The 17,099-nt window shown below is 45.7% G+C and overlaps 3 protein-coding genes across 4 annotated transcripts in view; 1 reads left to right on the forward strand and 2 right to left on the reverse strand.

The window, feature by feature from the left end:
* Positions 1-9,408, reverse strand: part of ncanb (neurocan b) — a 30,258-nt gene extending 20,850 nt beyond the window's left edge. Inside the window, exon 1 of the mRNA XM_047027125.1 lies at positions 9,402-9,408. Coding sequence (XP_046883081.1) covers positions 9,402-9,408 — 7 coding nt within the window. The remainder of the gene's footprint in view (positions 1-9,401) is intronic.
* Positions 9,409-12,728: 3,320 nt separating this feature from the next.
* On the forward strand, positions 12,729-14,406 carry LOC124472592 (nuclear receptor 2C2-associated protein). The gene is made up of 5 exons (XM_047027523.1): positions 12,729-12,795; positions 13,003-13,093; positions 13,179-13,284; positions 13,400-13,467; positions 13,695-14,406. Exons 1-5 carry the CDS (start codon positions 12,758-12,760, stop codon positions 13,815-13,817), a joined length of 426 nt encoding a protein of 141 aa, XP_046883479.1. The 5' UTR covers positions 12,729-12,757; the 3' UTR covers positions 13,818-14,406.
* On the reverse strand, positions 13,941-16,905 carry rfxank (regulatory factor X-associated ankyrin-containing protein). 2 transcript variants are annotated; one of them, XM_047027522.1, is made up of 9 exons: positions 16,601-16,905; positions 16,344-16,416; positions 15,975-16,082; positions 15,792-15,857; positions 15,440-15,540; positions 15,087-15,212; positions 14,858-14,924; positions 14,615-14,695; positions 13,941-14,521 (listed from the first exon to the last, which is right to left on the reverse strand). In XM_047027522.1, exons 2-9 carry the CDS (start codon positions 16,402-16,404, stop codon positions 14,508-14,510), a joined length of 624 nt encoding a protein of 207 aa, XP_046883478.1. In that variant the 5' UTR covers positions 16,405-16,416; positions 16,601-16,905; the 3' UTR covers positions 13,941-14,507. The 2 variants fall into 2 exon arrangements, with proteins under 2 accessions (XP_046883478.1, XP_046883477.1); XM_047027521.1 differs by having other exon boundaries at positions 13,941-14,526; positions 16,601-16,904.
* Positions 16,906-17,099: the final 194 nt, after the last annotated feature.

Genomic DNA, 17,099 nt, shown 5'->3' on the forward strand with positions numbered 1-17,099 from the left:
AAAGCTGCGGAAGGCGGCCGAGGATGGAGGCTTGAACGGGGGGGGGGGGGAGAGGGAGGATGGGAGAGGGAGGATGGGAGAGGGAGGATGGGAGAGGGAGGAATAGGTGTCTGTGGAGGGAGGGCTGCAATGTGGACATTGGGCTGAGAAGCCCTGGTCCGGTGGGACCAGCCTGGGCTCTGTGCAGAGCAGCTCCCAGAGGCCCTGTGGGGCTGAGGCTGATTCCTGCTGCATGGAGACAGACTAATCCCAGCCTGCTGCATGGAGCCAGACTAATCCCAGCCTGCAGCATGGAGCCAGAATAATCCCAGCCTGCAGCATGGAGCCAGACTAATCCCAGCCTGCAGCATGGAGCCAGACTAATCCCAGCCTGCAGCGTGGAGCCAGACTAATCCCAGCCTGCAGCATGGAGCCAGACTAATCCCAGCCTGCTGCATGGAGACAGACTAATCCCAGCCTGCAGCATGGAGCCAGACTAATCCCAGCCTGCTGCATGGAGCCAGACTAATCCCAGCCTGCTGCATGGAGACAGACTAATCCCAGCCTGCTGCATGGAAACAGACTAATCCCAGCCTGCAGCATGGACCCAGACTAATCCCAGCCTGCTGCATGGAGACAGACCTCTGATTCAGTACATTCAACATCATGTCTTGCAATTCAATATATCATCCACACTATGTAATTTTCGTGGTTTAAACCCGAGTTTAAATAGTAAATTATAGTCCTAGCAGCACAATATCCAATCTGTTGTCGTGCGAAACCCTGTGCAGCTTCCTTAACCGTTTTTTTATGACATAAAAGAAATTCCTAATTGTATCTTAACACTCTCCAACTTTATATCTTGCTCCAGGGGCATACATGTAATTGAATCGAATTGTCAAATGACCAATTAAAGTTTTTGTGAGTTTGTGTGGGCGTTCAGTGCAGAACTGTACAGGGTGTTCAAAAGTAGTGGCCTTAACCACACGGGGACTTCACCCTCACTGTTAATGGAACTGATATCTGTTCCTTCACATTCTCTCATCCTACCTTCTTTTCTCTCTCTGTCCACCTACCCCTCCCTCCCTCCCTCCATCCATCCATCCATCCATCCATTCATCCATCCATGCCTCCATCCTGTGAGAATAATTATACAAAGAACAAATCATGCCTACAGCAGACATGCCTACAGCAGACATGCTTAACTCCCTGCAGGGGCTCTCTAGTCAGTCCCGCAGCATCACAAGACTTTAACTTGACAACAAACCTCCCCATCAACAACTTAATTGAGTTTAAACTCTTAATTGGTTTCACCGCCGGGGGTAATTAAACCGATGATTCCTTTGAAAAAAAACGCTGTCTGGCGAGCCAAAGAGGACAACAATTTATTTTTCAAAAGGTGTTGAATATCATCTTCTCTGCAATGCTTTCTGGGAAGAATAAGTGAGCAGGGAAAATCCGGGGGCCTGACTTGATTGTCTTCCTCCGTAGTTTGTTTACCTCCTTGGCAGCGACTTGCTGACTTGACTGCACTAATTGCAGTCGTCGACGGCCCTCTTAAGCAGACGAGCTTCTCATTCTCCCCTGCTCATCAGATCGCCTCTCTGGTTTCTTTATTTCTTGACTTGTACACAGCTTATTGTCGGACGCGATTCAAAATTATGGATGTATTCTCTTTCAAGACGCCGTCTCACATCTCACACGACGCCGCGCCGTTTGAAGCTGCGGAGGAAGATGATTAAGGATGTACACGACGTGACTCTCTCCCCGTCTCTCTCGACCTCTCTCTTTCTCTCTCTCTCCCTCTCTCGACCTATGTCTCTCTCCCTCTCTCTGCCTCTCTCCCTCTGTCTCTCTCTCTTCCTCTCACTCACCTCACGTGTGATCCCTTTTCCTCTTCCGACCTTTTCTCTCTTTCTTTCTCTCAAATATTCCCCCCCCCCCCCCACTGCCCTTCTCTCCCTCCCTCCCATCCTGGTCTACAAGCTTGGATTTGTGCTAATCAAAAAGACACCAGAGGAGGAGGGCGGTGCAGGGGGTGAAGGGGGGGGTGGTGGTTAGGGGGTGAGGTGGGGGCAGAAGCAAGGGAGTGGTGCGGTCCTTAACAGCGTGCAGAGGCAGACTGAAGCTGTCTGGCTCAGCGCTTCGCAGGCTCCAAATCCTGTTCCTTAAGACGAGGACCCCGCCAAAGGACCCCGCCAAAGTTCAAAGTCGAACCGACGGGGCTAATAAGTGCCTCGCTCTCACCGCACACATGCTCTGTCAGGATACCCCGTCTGTAATCCTTCCACACCGAGCCCATTTGTTCCTGTCAGGAGAAATGCATTTATGTATGAAGGGCTACGCGGATGCAACATGACAGGCAAGCACACACCCACAATGATGTTTACACACATACCTCCACATAGCAACACACACACACACACACACACACACTGTACAGTGAAACAGACATGCCCACTCCCCCAGAGATCGTTTTCATCGTGTTCATGATGACATGATCAGTTTGTGAGTGTGTGTGTGCGTTTGTGTGTGTGTGTGGATATGCATGTTCATGCATGTGGATGTAATCCTCCTCAGTAAAACTACAGGGAATAGCATTGAAAGGCTGTCAATGCCAGCACTGTGTGCCTGCTCAACCCAACCCAGCCCAGCCTCAGCCTCAGCCCAGCTGATTATCCTCCAAGCCCTGATTTAAACCCTCTTTATAATCTATATTCTTGAACCAGACTGGGCAGTGAGCAAGCATGAAAGCCAGCGTGATATAGTAGTTCCAATAAAAGCTCCATCTGCTGATTGGGCGGTGGTCTACATGGCAGTGTGAACGAGGTCCGCACCAATGGGATCCGCTCGAGCACGGGAGAGTCAGAGATGAAGAAAGGCGGGGGAGAGGCAGTGGAGAGGAGAGGCAGGGGAGAGGCAGGAGAAGAGGGGCAGGGGAGAGGAAAGGCAGGAGAGAGGAGAGGCAGGAGAGGTAGGGGAGAGGAGAGGCGGGAGAGAGGAGAGGCAGGAGAGGAAGGGGAGAGGAGAGACAGGGAAGAGGAGAGGCAGGGGAGTGGCAGGAGAGAGGAGAGACAGGGAAGAGGAGAGTCAGGAGAGATGAGAGGCAGGAGAGAGGAGAGGCAGGAGAGAGGAGAGGCAGGGGAGAGGAGAGTTAATGGGAGGTTCTGTTTCATTTACCCAGCTTATGCCCACTCGAGATGAGAGGCGTGAAAGGTTGGACCTTGAAAGCTCATTCTCGCAGCGGGGCAGCCCAGAGGTGCAAACAAGCATTAGCAGTGATGGTGCTAATATGCTGCTCACTGATGAATGAGCCACTGAGCATGTCTTTGAGGAAATAGTCAGACACTGTGGTATTCTGTTCCCCCCCCCTCTCCTTTTTTTGAGTTAATTTTCAACAAGGACAATGTGTGAACTCATTCAAGTTTAGGAGAATGTTCATTCCTGAGGTAAGGGTTAGTACGGTGGTCTGAATCTCAGATAATCCAGATGAATCCTGTCGCAGCAGGGACTTGCAGGGTGCAAATTAAATCAGTTTTGGTAATCTTATTCACAACCATCACCAAGATAGACCTGAAATGCACAAAGTTAATCCACCTTAATCTAATTACCCTGCTGTGTATGAAGGACCTGGTTGAGAATTTAACATAAAGTTCTCTCTCTTTGACAAATTGTGTGTCAAGACACATTTTTGGGGACATTTCTGTTAAGCCTAGAGTTTGCTAACTCACATGAAATGGAATAAAGGGATTCTACACCACTTTATGTTATGCTTGGTAACATGTTTCTGCAGAGGAACCAAATCATATTTCCACTATACTTGAGTCCAGGCTGACAGTGATGTATTACTGTGCTAGGTTTCCTACCTATTAAAAGTTCAGGTATTCCCACGGAGGCCCTGTACCTGCAGGGTTGGTAGAATAAAGGCACTAAACAAGCAAACAAAGCAGACGTATATTACAACCCTCTGACTGAGGAGAAGCATCACAGGTACTGACAACGTTTGTGAAGATTGAGACACAGCAAAGATATAGCTGGGACTACCAGGCTACCCACCCTACTGTACAATGTGCACAAACTTTCAGAATAGACTTGCAAATGTAATCTCCCCCTTTTCAACACGCGAGTTTATTAGAATTTGAATGTGAACAAGATGTGTTACCAGAGAGACGAGCTCTAACAACACAGATTTTCCATGCCAAAAATGCATCGCTTGTGTCTACTGTCGCCAGATAACAAGTCAATTCATTATGCTTTCCAACACAGGACTGTTCTGTGGGCAGGGGAAGTGAAGTGCACACAGGAATCATCCAATCTCCTCACATCATGGAAATCCCACTGAATGTGTGTCCAGAGGAGCATAATCGCGGTTCTAATCAGGGGATACGTGTCGCTAAGCTACAGAGAGATGAGGAGTCTGGTATCAGAGAAACAAGCGGAGAACTAAAAGAATAGGTCATGCTTTCATGACTAGACACACGCCTGGACACACACGCCTGGAAATACATGTGCAACCGCACACACACACACACACACACACCAAGCACTCAGGCGCCGGACAAGTACACAGGCACACACACTCACAGAAATACACACACACACACACACCCCGCTGCCCTGAACACTCACCCGTGCTTTAACACAGCACAGATTAAGGCCTGGGTTTCCGAATCATTTCCCTCATTCCACATCACAGTATTCCGCATCACGACCTTTTCCAACCCACTGATTCGACTACTGTTGAGGAGTCCTTGTCCAACCCCAAAATGTGCATGCCAGACTAAGTGGCCTAGTTCAATAACACAGACTCCCCAAACACACAGTCGTGCAGCAAAACCATCCACACAGGATTGTTTGTGTAAATCACAGGATGCTGTGTGTAAGAGTACGACAAAACACCAACCTCAGTTATTTACTTTCAATCAAATAGTTTACAAGCAATACAAATTTCAGACGCTATTTCAATGTTGACAAACGAATAGTAGTTAGGGATAAGTCCGTAAATTGTGTTATGGTTCGGCTTAATCCATCTCGAAACATTAACCTTAATGTACTTCACCGTGTAATCAAATCAGGATCTGATCTACATTCCAGTCCTATTCTACATCAGGTCTGCCCCTGTCTCTAGCCTGGAACTAGGTGAGTAGAGCGGGCCGCAGACTGCCCTGAGGGTAGAGGACCAGAGATGGATGGTCGCAGAGAACCACTTGGTCCTCGGACAGATCGTTCATTTGCCTGCTGACAGAGGAAGTTAATTAGGGCTTGCCGAAAGGTGAGTCCTGATGGAGCCTCAGTGTTCTGTAAACCCTTTTCCCCTACCTGAATAATGTCCCCTGTTCATCCCTGCTGAGGGTGAGAATGTGAGCAAGATGATTTACACACTGAGGGTTAACATGTTATTATAGGTGTTTGAGCGATTCTCTCTTTTTTTCCTTCTTTTTTTAAAAAGCTGCAGCAGGAGACGAGTGATGGCTCTCTTCCCCCTGGGGCAGGAGCTGCAGGAACATGGCTTTTCTTCCGGAGTCGACTCCACAAAGGAAAGAAAAACATGCAGCTCCCTTCATTTACACAAGAGAAGCGACACAACTCAGATCTCAAATGCGCTGGCAGCTTTCCCCGCCGCTCCACCGAATGTCGTCGGTGAGAGGCATTATAGAATCATAGAGAGAGAGGCATTATAGCATCATAGAGAGAGAGGCATTATAGCATCATAGAGAGAGAGGCATTATAGAATCATAGAGAGAGAGGCATTATAGCATCATAGAGAGAGAGGCATTATAGCATCATAGAGAGAGAGGCATTATAGCATCACAGAGAGAGAGGCGTTATAGCATCCTAGAGAGAGAGGCATTATAGCATCATAAAGAGAGAGGCATTATAGCATCATAGAGAGAGAGGCATTATAGCATCATAGAGAGAGAGGCATTATAGCATCATAGAGAGAGGCAGCAGCCAACAGAAATGGTTCTGTGACAGGCCAACTCCATCTTATATTTCCGAGGGACATTTTGACATTGAGAGCAGTAGAGGCACCTGGCTGGAGGGGGGGGGGGGGGGGGGGGGCAGGGGGATTGCGGGGACCACATTATGAGTCTGAGGCTCTGGAATGGGATTTAAAGTAAAAGTGTTTGAACTTCATTTGAATGGAAATTGGGAGCACTTACGGCGGTGATTGGAACCCATTCAGACCCCAGCACAATTGGATTTGACCAGATTGGCTGCATGAATAGGTGGGAGACCCGGTGAATCGACCCAGACAATGACGTTGCCATTCTGGCTGACTGGGGAGCCCCCCCAGCTCCCCCTCTAACCCCCCTGGCCCCCCCCCACTAGACTGTGTCCTCACAATCCCTTCACCATGCACACGCACGCACACACACACCACCAGTTCACCTTCTGGTGGTGCATTCACCTTCCCCCAACACACACTCCTAACACACACACATACACACTCCCAACACACACACACACAAAATCAGCACCCATTTTATGCATTCACCTTCCCCCTTCACACACTCCTGCACATGCACACACACAGTACACACACACCAAAGGCACCCCCTTTGTCCATTCACTTTCTCCCTGAGACACAAACACACACTCTCTCTCTCTCTCTCTCACACACACACACTCTCTCTCTTTCTCTCTCTCCTGCAGCCTCATGCTCGTGTTATCAGGCGTTCTCTGCACACCAGCCCCCAATTACAGAGCTGCTTGGACAGACAAACACTGCAGCTCCAGCATAATACACTTGACCCTGTCAACACCAGACCCTCAACACACCAATCATACACACGCAACACATACATACACCACACCACACCCTACACACACATACCACATCCATACACACACATACACACACCACACACACACACATCCATATATTCACACACACAATGCGCACAATGCAGAAGTAGGAGGGGTAGGGGCCTGATTAAGTGGCCATCACACACTTTGTTGCCACCCTGGAGGTCTAAAGGAGAGTTTGTGTTACTGTGGCCTGCCTGGGCCAATTAGGACCAATTAGGTGGAGTGGAGCACTTGAACACCTGGCAGCAATCAAGGTCCACTGGCAGCCCCCACAAATAGGGCTGCTTACACAGGAGAAACAAGCTGTGGAAGGGTCAGCTACGACTAGAAATACCATACAACTACAAAATAGGGAGGGATCAAAATTGAAACCGATTGAAATGATTGGCCTGACATTTAAAAATGGGTCATATGTAATGGTTGTCAAATAAGTTGTGGTTGGTCCATTTGCCAAATAGTCAGTTATTTTACTTGCATTGTGCGGTGAATTATAAATGATGTTCCGTTTCTGGTTTGACGGTCACACACACACACACAGCCACACACACACACCTATTTGCAGACACTCATCGCACAGGGAGCCAGGCAGGTGCCTGCTACTTGCACTCTGCAGAGCTAATGAGACCGAGGTCTCCTAATTGGAGGTGCTATTTGTATAACTACAATTTGCCGAGGTTAAGCTAAGTTGCCCTGTTCAGGCTGTTTCCAGACAAAGAGATGCGTGCTGTTTTGTCTCCAGCGAGTATCTTTGACCTCCCTGGAGACAAGCGCTGCAGCACTGAAACACTAAGAGGAGAAACCAACGGTCTAAAGAATATGACGAGCAGCTGTCTCTCTTTCCTCTCTCTCTCTCTAGTTTTGCAGTCGTTGACCAATGGCGGCTGTTCAGTATAATTGGACGGTGCCCTATTAGAGGTCAGTCCACTTGTGACTGACAAAACACAGCCAGGGTATGGTGAAGCAGGGTGCTTTGTCTGAATAGCTTCTGAAAATTGTTCTGGTCAGAGCCATCGGAGTTCACAGCACACCCGTCTCATGCTCAGGGTTGAGCAGTTCTAATGATGCTCAAGCATCACAGTAATGTTCTTCCATGCTGACAAAGAAACGGCAACAGATCGTCACACTAACCTCTCTCCAGAGGCAAAGCATTCCTTCTAAACTCTGTACGCGTATTACAGTCAATGGTAAAACGCTTTAGAGGGAATTGATCATGCATTAGCAGATAAAACATGCTGTATGAATGGAGACAGTGAGAACGTGTGAAGGGAGAGAGAGAGAGAGAGTCACTACAGTGAAAGGCTCCATGGTGTTGGTCTGTTTGGCTGAGAAGAGGACATCGGGTACACATAGGAGGGGTGAATCTTTCTGATGAGATACAGACTGTCTGGAGTACAGAGGACATGGGTACATGAATCTTCTGTCATTCTCAAACGGCAGAATATTTGGTGAGAAGGGGGGGGGGGGGATTAACTGTGATGAAGGACCTTCTAGGACAAAACAGGATAGGAGGTTTAAACACTGACTGGGTAGGCTTGACGCAACTGGGCAACACACACACACCTTCAGTGACTCTCAAATCCGACCCCCCTCCAGCTGGCTGAGCTAAGGTGGAACACAGCCAATAGATTTACGGTCAATTCAATAAGCCTTATAGACCTTGTTCCCTTGTGAAGGGCCTCAGTGACCCAGCATTGATATGACATGCGGTAGGTGTACTGGACATGCTCGTCTCTCTTATGAGCCTAAACCCTGAGGAGAACCCAGAAAAAGGTTTGTCTTTACCTCAGACCCTGCTACTCCCTCAGACTCCAGCCCCTGGTCTGGCCCTGCTTGGGGAGGGCGAGGAGCAAGGGGAGGAAGAGGAGTGGGAGAAGGAGATCGAGGGGAGAAGGAGATCGAGGGGAGAAGGAGATCGAGGGGGAAGAACGAGAAAAGGAAGGTTGGAAGGAGGAGGATGAGGAAAGGGGGGAGGAAGTGGAGGAGCAGGAGGAAGGAAGTGCAGGTGGGGGGGGGGGGGGAGGGGGGAGGAGCTTGTCTGATTGGTCTCACTCCCGTCGTAGGACCAGCGGGGACTCGTTCGCTGGAGCGCAGGATTGGCTGGACCTCCTTAATTCGTCCAGCTGCAGCTCCTCAGCCCCTCAGCACATCCACACATGCAGTAGAGGGCTGCACCATGTACCAGACAATGCACAAGGGCAAGCATACAGATTCGGCTCCATGCCTACTTCATGTTTTCGCTTCTCCTTCAAACCTGGCATTGCCACAGTATACAAAACCAAATCATGTGTTGATATTTCTTCCTGATTGATTCCAGTGCGGTCAGCAGCATATACAACATCTTTACAGCTCAGATCATTATCTGACACAAGCTATAAGTAGCAGGCAGGTGTTATTCAGAGGAAAGAAGAGGAAGAAATTACAGCCGACGCTGGATCTAAAAATCAATCTCCTGCACCAGCTATACACCTATTTTCATTCAGTTCAGTGGCCATATTGTGTTGCTCAGGTCTCTGTTGTACCTGGTGCAGACTGCATCCACATGGGACTGTATTCCACTCTGCTGCCTTGTAGTCTTCAATAGGCAATTAGAGAACACTGTGAATCCTTACCTGTCATCCTTACCATCCTGTCAATCCTTACCATCAATCTCACTCTGTAATTTAGAGCTGCGAATGCAGGCATTTGCCTGCCTGGAGGAAGAATGGATGGCATGAAAGGAGGGCACATAATCTTCACACGTGTACATATACCAGCACAAACACACACCACATACACACATTCCATGGGGGGGGAAACCCAGTCACGAACTGACATCCATGACTCGTTGTTGTAATCGAATGAATGACAAGTGATTGTGCTTTGTAATGAAGGCAGCAGAGCATATTGTGAAAATGCTTTGCTTCTTAATGGCTTTATTAAGGAACCTCACTCAAATTGCAGCGTAGGAAATTCAACCACCGAAATGAGAGAGAGCGCCTTGCCAGTAGTGATGGGAAGTTCGGTTCTTTTTACTGATTTGGTTCTTTGAATCTCTTCAGTAAAATGAACGAATCTTTTTTCGAGTCATTTGTTCATTTCAGGGGGGGGGGGGGGGGGGGGGGGGGGGGGGGTTGGGGGCTGTACGTCCACTGCAAAGGACGTATAGCCCCTATACGTCCACTGTAGGTTAGTGCATGACATGTGCACCAGCAAATACTATTTCAAAATAAATTCCTGCATTAAAATAATGTATCATGAGTTTGTATGATTTGGTCATGCATTATCACACTAGCATTTAATTATCACGTCAAACAATTACACTGCACTAAACTGTAAGTGTAAATGTAAAGTGAAAATAACAAAACCAGTCAGTATGATGACTTGAGCGAATATCATTCATTCACGTCTTACTAAAACAGCGGCCACGCGAAAGGGAATAAGGAAACTGTTTCCTCTACTAAAAAATACAATGCGGGTCACGTGAAAAAAGGATCCAAAGACTCGTAGAAAGACCGAGTCGGGGAAGGAACTAATCATTCGTTTCCTCTAGCTACAGAGCCTATGCAGGTCACGTGAAAAATGATCCAAAGACTCGTAGAAAGACCGAGTCGGGAAAGGAACGAATCGTTCGTGTCCTCTTGCTACAGCCTATACAGGTCACGTGAAAAATGATCCAAAGACTCGTAGAAAGACCGAGTCGGGAAAGGAACGAATCATTCGTTTCCTCAAGCTACAGAGCCTATGCAGGTCACGTGAAAAATGATCCAAAGACTCGTAGAAAGACCGAGTCGGGAAATGAACGAATCACTCGTTGAGAGGACTCGTTACTCCCGAGTCCTTATAAGGATTCGTTCAAAATGAACGAATCGTTCACGAACGACACATCACTACTTGCCAGGAAACGGAACGGATTCTCCAAGCACACCGCTAATTGCTCCAGCAGCGGGCAGATGCGCCTCGCTCGCCTGCCTAGTTTCAACGTTATTAAAATGAAGGGAGCCTCATAGCGCATGAAATGTTGTCACTAAACCGAATTGATGTACGACCGCATTTACAACATGATCTCACTCACGTTTCCGTCCTTTCTCCTCGGTGTAATAAAGATGCATGGCTCTGAGAAATTAGGCTGTCGTTGTAGCATTAACGACAGCTTTCCCCAACAACTTGCTTCAGCTGGAAGGAATCGCCTAAGGAAAGCTGAGCCTAATCAAATCAACAAGGGCAGACTGTCTACAACCCATTTCAACAGCCTCACGGTGTTACCAAAACCAGCCCAGCAGACCATAAAATGCCTCTGCTATCCTCTTCAGGATTCATGTCTCCAGGCAGAGTTTTATGTAGCAAGTCCGCAAACAAGGTTAGTTCATTCAAACTGGCAGTGTGGTGAGTTACTCCGGCGTTTATGGACATTTATGCATTTGGACGCAGGGTGAAGATCTGTTTCCTGCTGTCCCGGCTCCAGTGTTCCTCATCCAGCATCCAGGATTAACGACCTCCCTCATCAGGGCAATTTGCACAAGTGCCCACTGCTCATAACCCCTGGAATAGATCACACTAAGCCCACAGGCCAGGCCTTGCTTGTTCACCTCTCGAATGACAGTCAGCTGACCTAGAGCTTCCATCTCAGCCTCAACACCATGTTTTCCTGTGCATCTGTCATATCTACTTCCCCTCATTTTCCTCTTTCCCTGCACATCTTTTGTCCATCTGTTTTTGAAAGCTACATGAAAAAGAAGGTAGCCTATTACACACCTTTCCCTTCTCCGTCTCTCATTGTGTTGCCTGCATTCTGCTTTACCCAACCACTTATGTGGCCTACTTCTGGAAAAAAAGAACAACACATTGCAGAATGTATTTTCTTTTTCTGTCCATTCTTGCTCTCTACAGCATCTTCTGTTCTATATCAACTAATCCCCCCCCCGCTCCATCTCTCTCTCGCCCACACACACCTCTCTCACACACACAAGACAATTGTGCACCATCAATCATACGTTATCCTTTAACTGACCAAATGCTTTGACCACACGCCTGGTGTTTCAGTCACCGCAGTACTGCTGTGAAACAGAAGCTGCTTGTGGAGGACCCTTTGAGAACAGCTGTTTGAACCCCAAACCACCCACTTCCAAACTGCAATTTTCACAGAGGGCCGTTCCATCAGGTTCTGTAATTCAGACGTATTGATTATCCGCAGAGGCGAGTGCACCGTATCCGTATCTCAGCATGAGGTCCATCTGAAATGAGCGAGATCTCCTACAAAAACAACCCACTCCCCTCTCTCCTTCCCTGGCAGAAAGCTAGACAAAAGAAAAGTTGCTGTTGACTGACCCTATGTCTGTGGCCTGTGGCATATGGTTAGCTAGAAATGTAAATGTTATTTGCGTTTTGTCCTTTTTACTTAGCTATATGACCATGGACATTCAGACATAGCCTACATTATGACTACAATGTGTGTTAACGGATCATTGCCCATCCAGTACGTTGCTACCGCCTACTTTCCTTCTCGTTTAGACGTCCAAACGGTTGCATGAATTCAGCTCAAATTTGAAATGACTATTTTATTTGGCCCGAGGACAACTCCTTTCAGACGCAGAAGGTCCCTCCTTCATGTAGCATCTGAACACAATACCACCGTTATGTAGGCGAATATAACTAACAACAAAAATAGGCATCAGCTAACATTGACAAATAGGGTGAAATAGAGTATGTTTGGGTATTCAGGTCAGAACATTTAGTTGGCTGTAGGCTTTTAAAAAGCACTTGTTGGACGTCTGGTCTTACCTCTTATCTTCATGAAACAGTGTTTGTTTTGCCTAGAGCTGATAAAACTGCAAAAAAATCTTTCCAGAAGGGAAAGTACATAATAAATGAACAACATTGCCATCTAGTGGACAAAAGGATACAATAAACACTTGCCATTTCTGTCGTAAAATGTTTTACTTCTTCCGTAGTTAAATACGTCTACTTGCCCTCACTGCAAACATCAGACATGGCTTCCTCGTTGATCTGCGGGGAAACACAAAGCAGGTTTGGAAATGTAGTCGGCTAAATGTAAACACACGTGGTCATAAGAATGCAACTTCGAGTACCTTTGTGCATGACATATTTTTATATCTATAAACAAAATACATGAATAGCTTTAGGCTACATTTGTCTTGGTAGCATCTCATATGAAAAGCCCACAGTTTTACAGTGTTTATAAACTTGCCAATTCACTGTCCCTGTTGTCTACAGAGTGAGTTCGGTTTTGAACAGAGACGTTAAGCAATTCGGGAAGAAATACATGTTCGATAATAACGAGGAAACATGTTGGCATTCTGATCAGGTAATATGCCCGCTAAAGTTGACGTTGGTGTGCTTGATCTGTCTAGTAACAGTGACACAGCATTTGGATGGCATGCTTTTTGCAGGGTGACACCCAGTGGGTTGCCTTAGAATTTCCACAGCCGGTCCAGGTGTCCGAACTGAGGTTGCAGTTTCAAGGGGGCTTTTCCGGAAAAACATGTAGAATGGAAGGTAGTCCTACATAACTGGGTCATATGGATTATACCGTTAACCCTAGGCTATAATGACCACATTCTCGCTGGATTGCATCCATGTCTAACCACTACAAAACATACTGTTTTCACAGGATCACCGAAAGATGGAAGCTTTTCAAAAATCTGTGATTTTTATCCAGAAGACGACAATTCCGCACAGATATCCTTTACAGTACTGCGCACACAGGAGATTAAATAATCATTTAAACGACTAACAATTCTGCCAATTCAGGTTGTCATCATGTATACTTAGTTTGAGTCATAACAGATATGTCGGTATTAGGGGGATGCTATGGTCCGCCCACCCACTACACTCAACAAACAATATTTTCCTGAGCGCTTCTGTCATTACTGCCATGCTTATCCAGTTCTTAACTCCACACCCACAGTTTTCCCATTCGTGAGGCCTCTGTGGTGCACAACCTAAAAATAGTGTTTGAGAACAGTGCCGACTTTTTCGGGAGAATTATTGTTTATTCCTTAGATGTCCTTGGGGAGAAAGCTTTGTGACGTTCCTGGATGAGAGAAGAGAGACGGAACCAGAGGACCTTGTAAGGTGGGAGATGATGGAGAGGAACAGGGGTTACCATAAACTGAGACACAGGAGAGGGATGTGGAACCAATATGACCTGGTTTAAGATCGTAACTTTTTTATTTCTTACACAAGAGGACTTCCACAGACTCAATGTCAGGATTTTGTATTGGTGTTGAGTACATTTTTTTTATTTGGAAAGATTATGAAGCAGAGATTGTGCCTTGCAAATGGCATGCCATCCCAGACAAATGTATCGATATATATATATAAAAATGCATGGTTTGATTGATGCTTGATTACTATTCATTTGTGCTTTTGTTTACAAAATAAAACACTGCAGCTGCATATTCACTTGAATTAACAAATGCTCGGCCCTCAGACCAGTCAAATACTGTATAATGAATTGAGTAGGACACAAGAAGTAACAGTATAAACTTCTCTGTAATCTTCTCTGAATGTTCAGCGCTGACTATGCACATACCACATACTATACATTATTATGGAATGCAACGCAACCACGGAACCACTGTTCAGAACTGTAATAAATACGTGTTTGATCCTTGTCAACTCCTGGTCCACTTACAGTCTGACAGAGCTCCAAGACCCTGAGAACATCTTGACTTGCTTGGTGTACCGATACTTTTTACAGGATCTTCAGAATATGATCACCCAACACCTTCTGGACTACCAAAACACATGAACAGGATTAAGAATAGTGTTTTTTTTTTATATGCAACTATCCTAAACTGTTCTGATCTGTAGTGATACCAACCTTTTTTGTGTCCCAGTGCAACAGCTAGAGCCATGGGACTGTACCCAGAGTCTGCTTCCATAGTCAGGTCTGCACCTTTATCTGACAAACAAGGATTATGTATAATATTGGCCCATGTCATGAAAGCCATTTAGTGTAGGCTAGTAGATAGTGAGTAGTTACATTTACATTACATATTAATAGTCCGACTCCCTAACCGCTTAGCCATCTGACCCCCTCTGAAGTGGTTAAAGTGTTACCTACCCAAGAGTGCTTCCACACACCGTACGTGGTTACCTCTTACAGCATAGATCAGAGGAGTACCACCGTTCTGGAAAAATGCAACAAGTATCACACAGCATATTTCCATAAAATACATTAATCCATTTTACTTCAGAAATGTTAACGCTAGATCCTTTACTCATACACAAGTACATTGTCATGCATGTGTTTAGTGACCATACTGTGCTATAAATGACTGTTATAACACTACCCAGTCATAAGCATTGACGTCTACACCGTACTCCAGAAGACATTTGACGATGTCAGCGTAACCTCCAGAGCTGGCCAGGGTCAGGGCACTCTCTCTCTCCAAAGCTATGGTTCTGGGATCTGCCCCCTGTTGCACAACAGCAAAAACACAAACACTACACTGAAGCCACTGGTCAAAGTCCTGTAGGGAACTCACCAGCACCCCAAGAGATTAAACCGATAAATTCTACAGTTCAAGATGCTCTTCGAAAATAGTCACCGCAGTGACGCTGTGAAACAGATGCTGCGGGCAGAGGGCCCTTTGAGAAACAGCTGAACCCCAAACCACCCACTACCAAACTTGTGTTCTCTGACCTTCTCCAGGAGGAAGTCCACCGTGGTTTTCTCTCCAAACGCCGCTGCCCACATAAGAGGAGTGTAACCCCGTTCATCCTGGCTGTTCAGGAGAGAGAGATCTGCAACGCACCGCAAACAGTGTATTCAGGAACCTCCAAGCCTGTTCCTGAGGAGCTAGCTTTGCTGGTTTCTGCTTGATCCTTAAACTAACGTTCTATGATCGACAAGACTAGTCATGTTGATTACAATTCTGTTTGGATGAACACTTTTAGGATGGTAGCTACAAGGATCAGGGCAGAGTACCCTGATCTAGTCAGTAGGCTTGAGACAACACCTGTGTACATGGACTGTAATGGTCTGACTGATTCACCTCTGTTTAGATGTATGACCACCTGTGACACTTCTCCTTGGGCGGCCAGTTGGTGAACAGACAAAACTGGCGACGAGAGAAGTCTCTTGTTAATATGAATAAACTGATTAATAAAATATTGCATTTACACAAATCGAATTCTAACAGTGTCAGAGAAAGGTGTTTGGGCTTGAGCCAGTTTACCATCCAAAGTAGCTGGTCGGACTGTGACCTCGTTCCCACGCTGCCTGTTGGTTAGAGTGGTGGCGTATTTCAGCAAAATCTCCTCATCCATGTCAAAGTTTTCTGCCACTAGACAAGAATTGGGAGAACATTTATTTTTGCACAGCTTTCCTGTGTGGGCATAAATGCATTGCAATGCTATTTGCAAAATGTGATTCAGATCATTAGTTAACATTAAGAAAGATTACTGTCTAGCCATGTTTTGGAAATATTATTTAGTAATGCTAAGTTACAGCAGTAATAAAAACGTAATCGTAAACGTAATCAAAAGTCATCATTTTAACTAACTGTTTGGTCGAGGCCAAAATGTAAATATGATAGTTGTCATACCATGAGGCACGCATGGTTCAACAGGTACTGCGAGATTGTCGTCAGCATCTTTGTCCTCCATTGTCTCTGTGACCTAAAGAAATAATACATTATCAGCCTACATTACCAGTTTGTAAAATGTAAAATCCTATAAACAGTAATTTCACGCATGCATTATGATCTAATGCATCAAAGATGTGTCATATTTGACAGTAGGCTACTTAAGATATATATTTACTCAAGCTAAGCAATTAAGAAACTAAATAATTGTTTGTTACCTTTAATTTCCTCACTTAATTCGCCATGAATTCAAGTATATTCAGTTACAAATGTAAGCAAATAACGCAAGCATAATTTCCTCTAACTTCCTGAGATCAAACTGAAAGTACTTTTATATAAATTCCCATGATGCAATTCACTTTTTATATTATTATTTTTCAGTTCAATCACATTTTAAAATCCCCTCCGTAGACTTAAAGTGACGTTTGATACATCTATCCAATTAAACTAGGCCTACAACATTAACATGACAAAATAATATGAGTATGTATTGTTCAAGTGCAATCGTGTAGGAACTATTAATCCCAGGCACCGTTTAACCCGGTTTGTGGTATGTGTACCAGATTTATAATAGGGAAGTCATTCTTAATAGCATTTCCGCTTTTACTAGTTTGGCCGTAAAATAAGAGTACGTCCAAGAACGTGCCTTAACTTGTGAATTCAGTTTATATTATTTTCTTTATGTATTTATTAATCTAGTAATCTATACATTTTTAT

Source organism: Hypomesus transpacificus, chromosome 10 (genome assembly GCF_021917145.1).
Source record: "Hypomesus transpacificus isolate Combined female chromosome 10, fHypTra1, whole genome shotgun sequence".
Lineage (NCBI taxonomy): Eukaryota > Metazoa > Chordata > Actinopteri > Osmeriformes > Osmeridae > Hypomesus > Hypomesus transpacificus.

Coding starts and splice junctions, on each gene's coding strand:
- LOC124472592 (XM_047027523.1), top strand. CDS start 12,758: ATGGCTTCCTCGTTGATCTGCGGGGAAACACAAAGCAG. Junction 12,796..13,002: donor TGCGGGGAAACACAAAGCAG/GTTTGGAAATGT, acceptor TGTTGTCTACAG/AGTGAGTTCGGTTTTGAACA. Junction 13,468..13,694: donor AAGACGACAATTCCGCACAG/ATATCCTTTACA, acceptor CTCCACACCCAC/AGTTTTCCCATTCGTGAGGC.
- rfxank (XM_047027521.1), bottom strand. CDS start 16,404: ATGGAGGACAAAGATGCTGACGACAATCTCGCAGTACCTGTTGAACCA. Junction 16,083..16,343: donor TGAACCATGCGTGCCTCATG/GTATGACAACTA, acceptor ATTCTTGTCTAG/TGGCAGAAAACTTTGACATG. Junction 14,527..14,614: donor TGCACTGGGACACAAAAAAG/GTTGGTATCACT, acceptor GTGTTTTGGTAG/TCCAGAAGGTGTTGGGTGAT.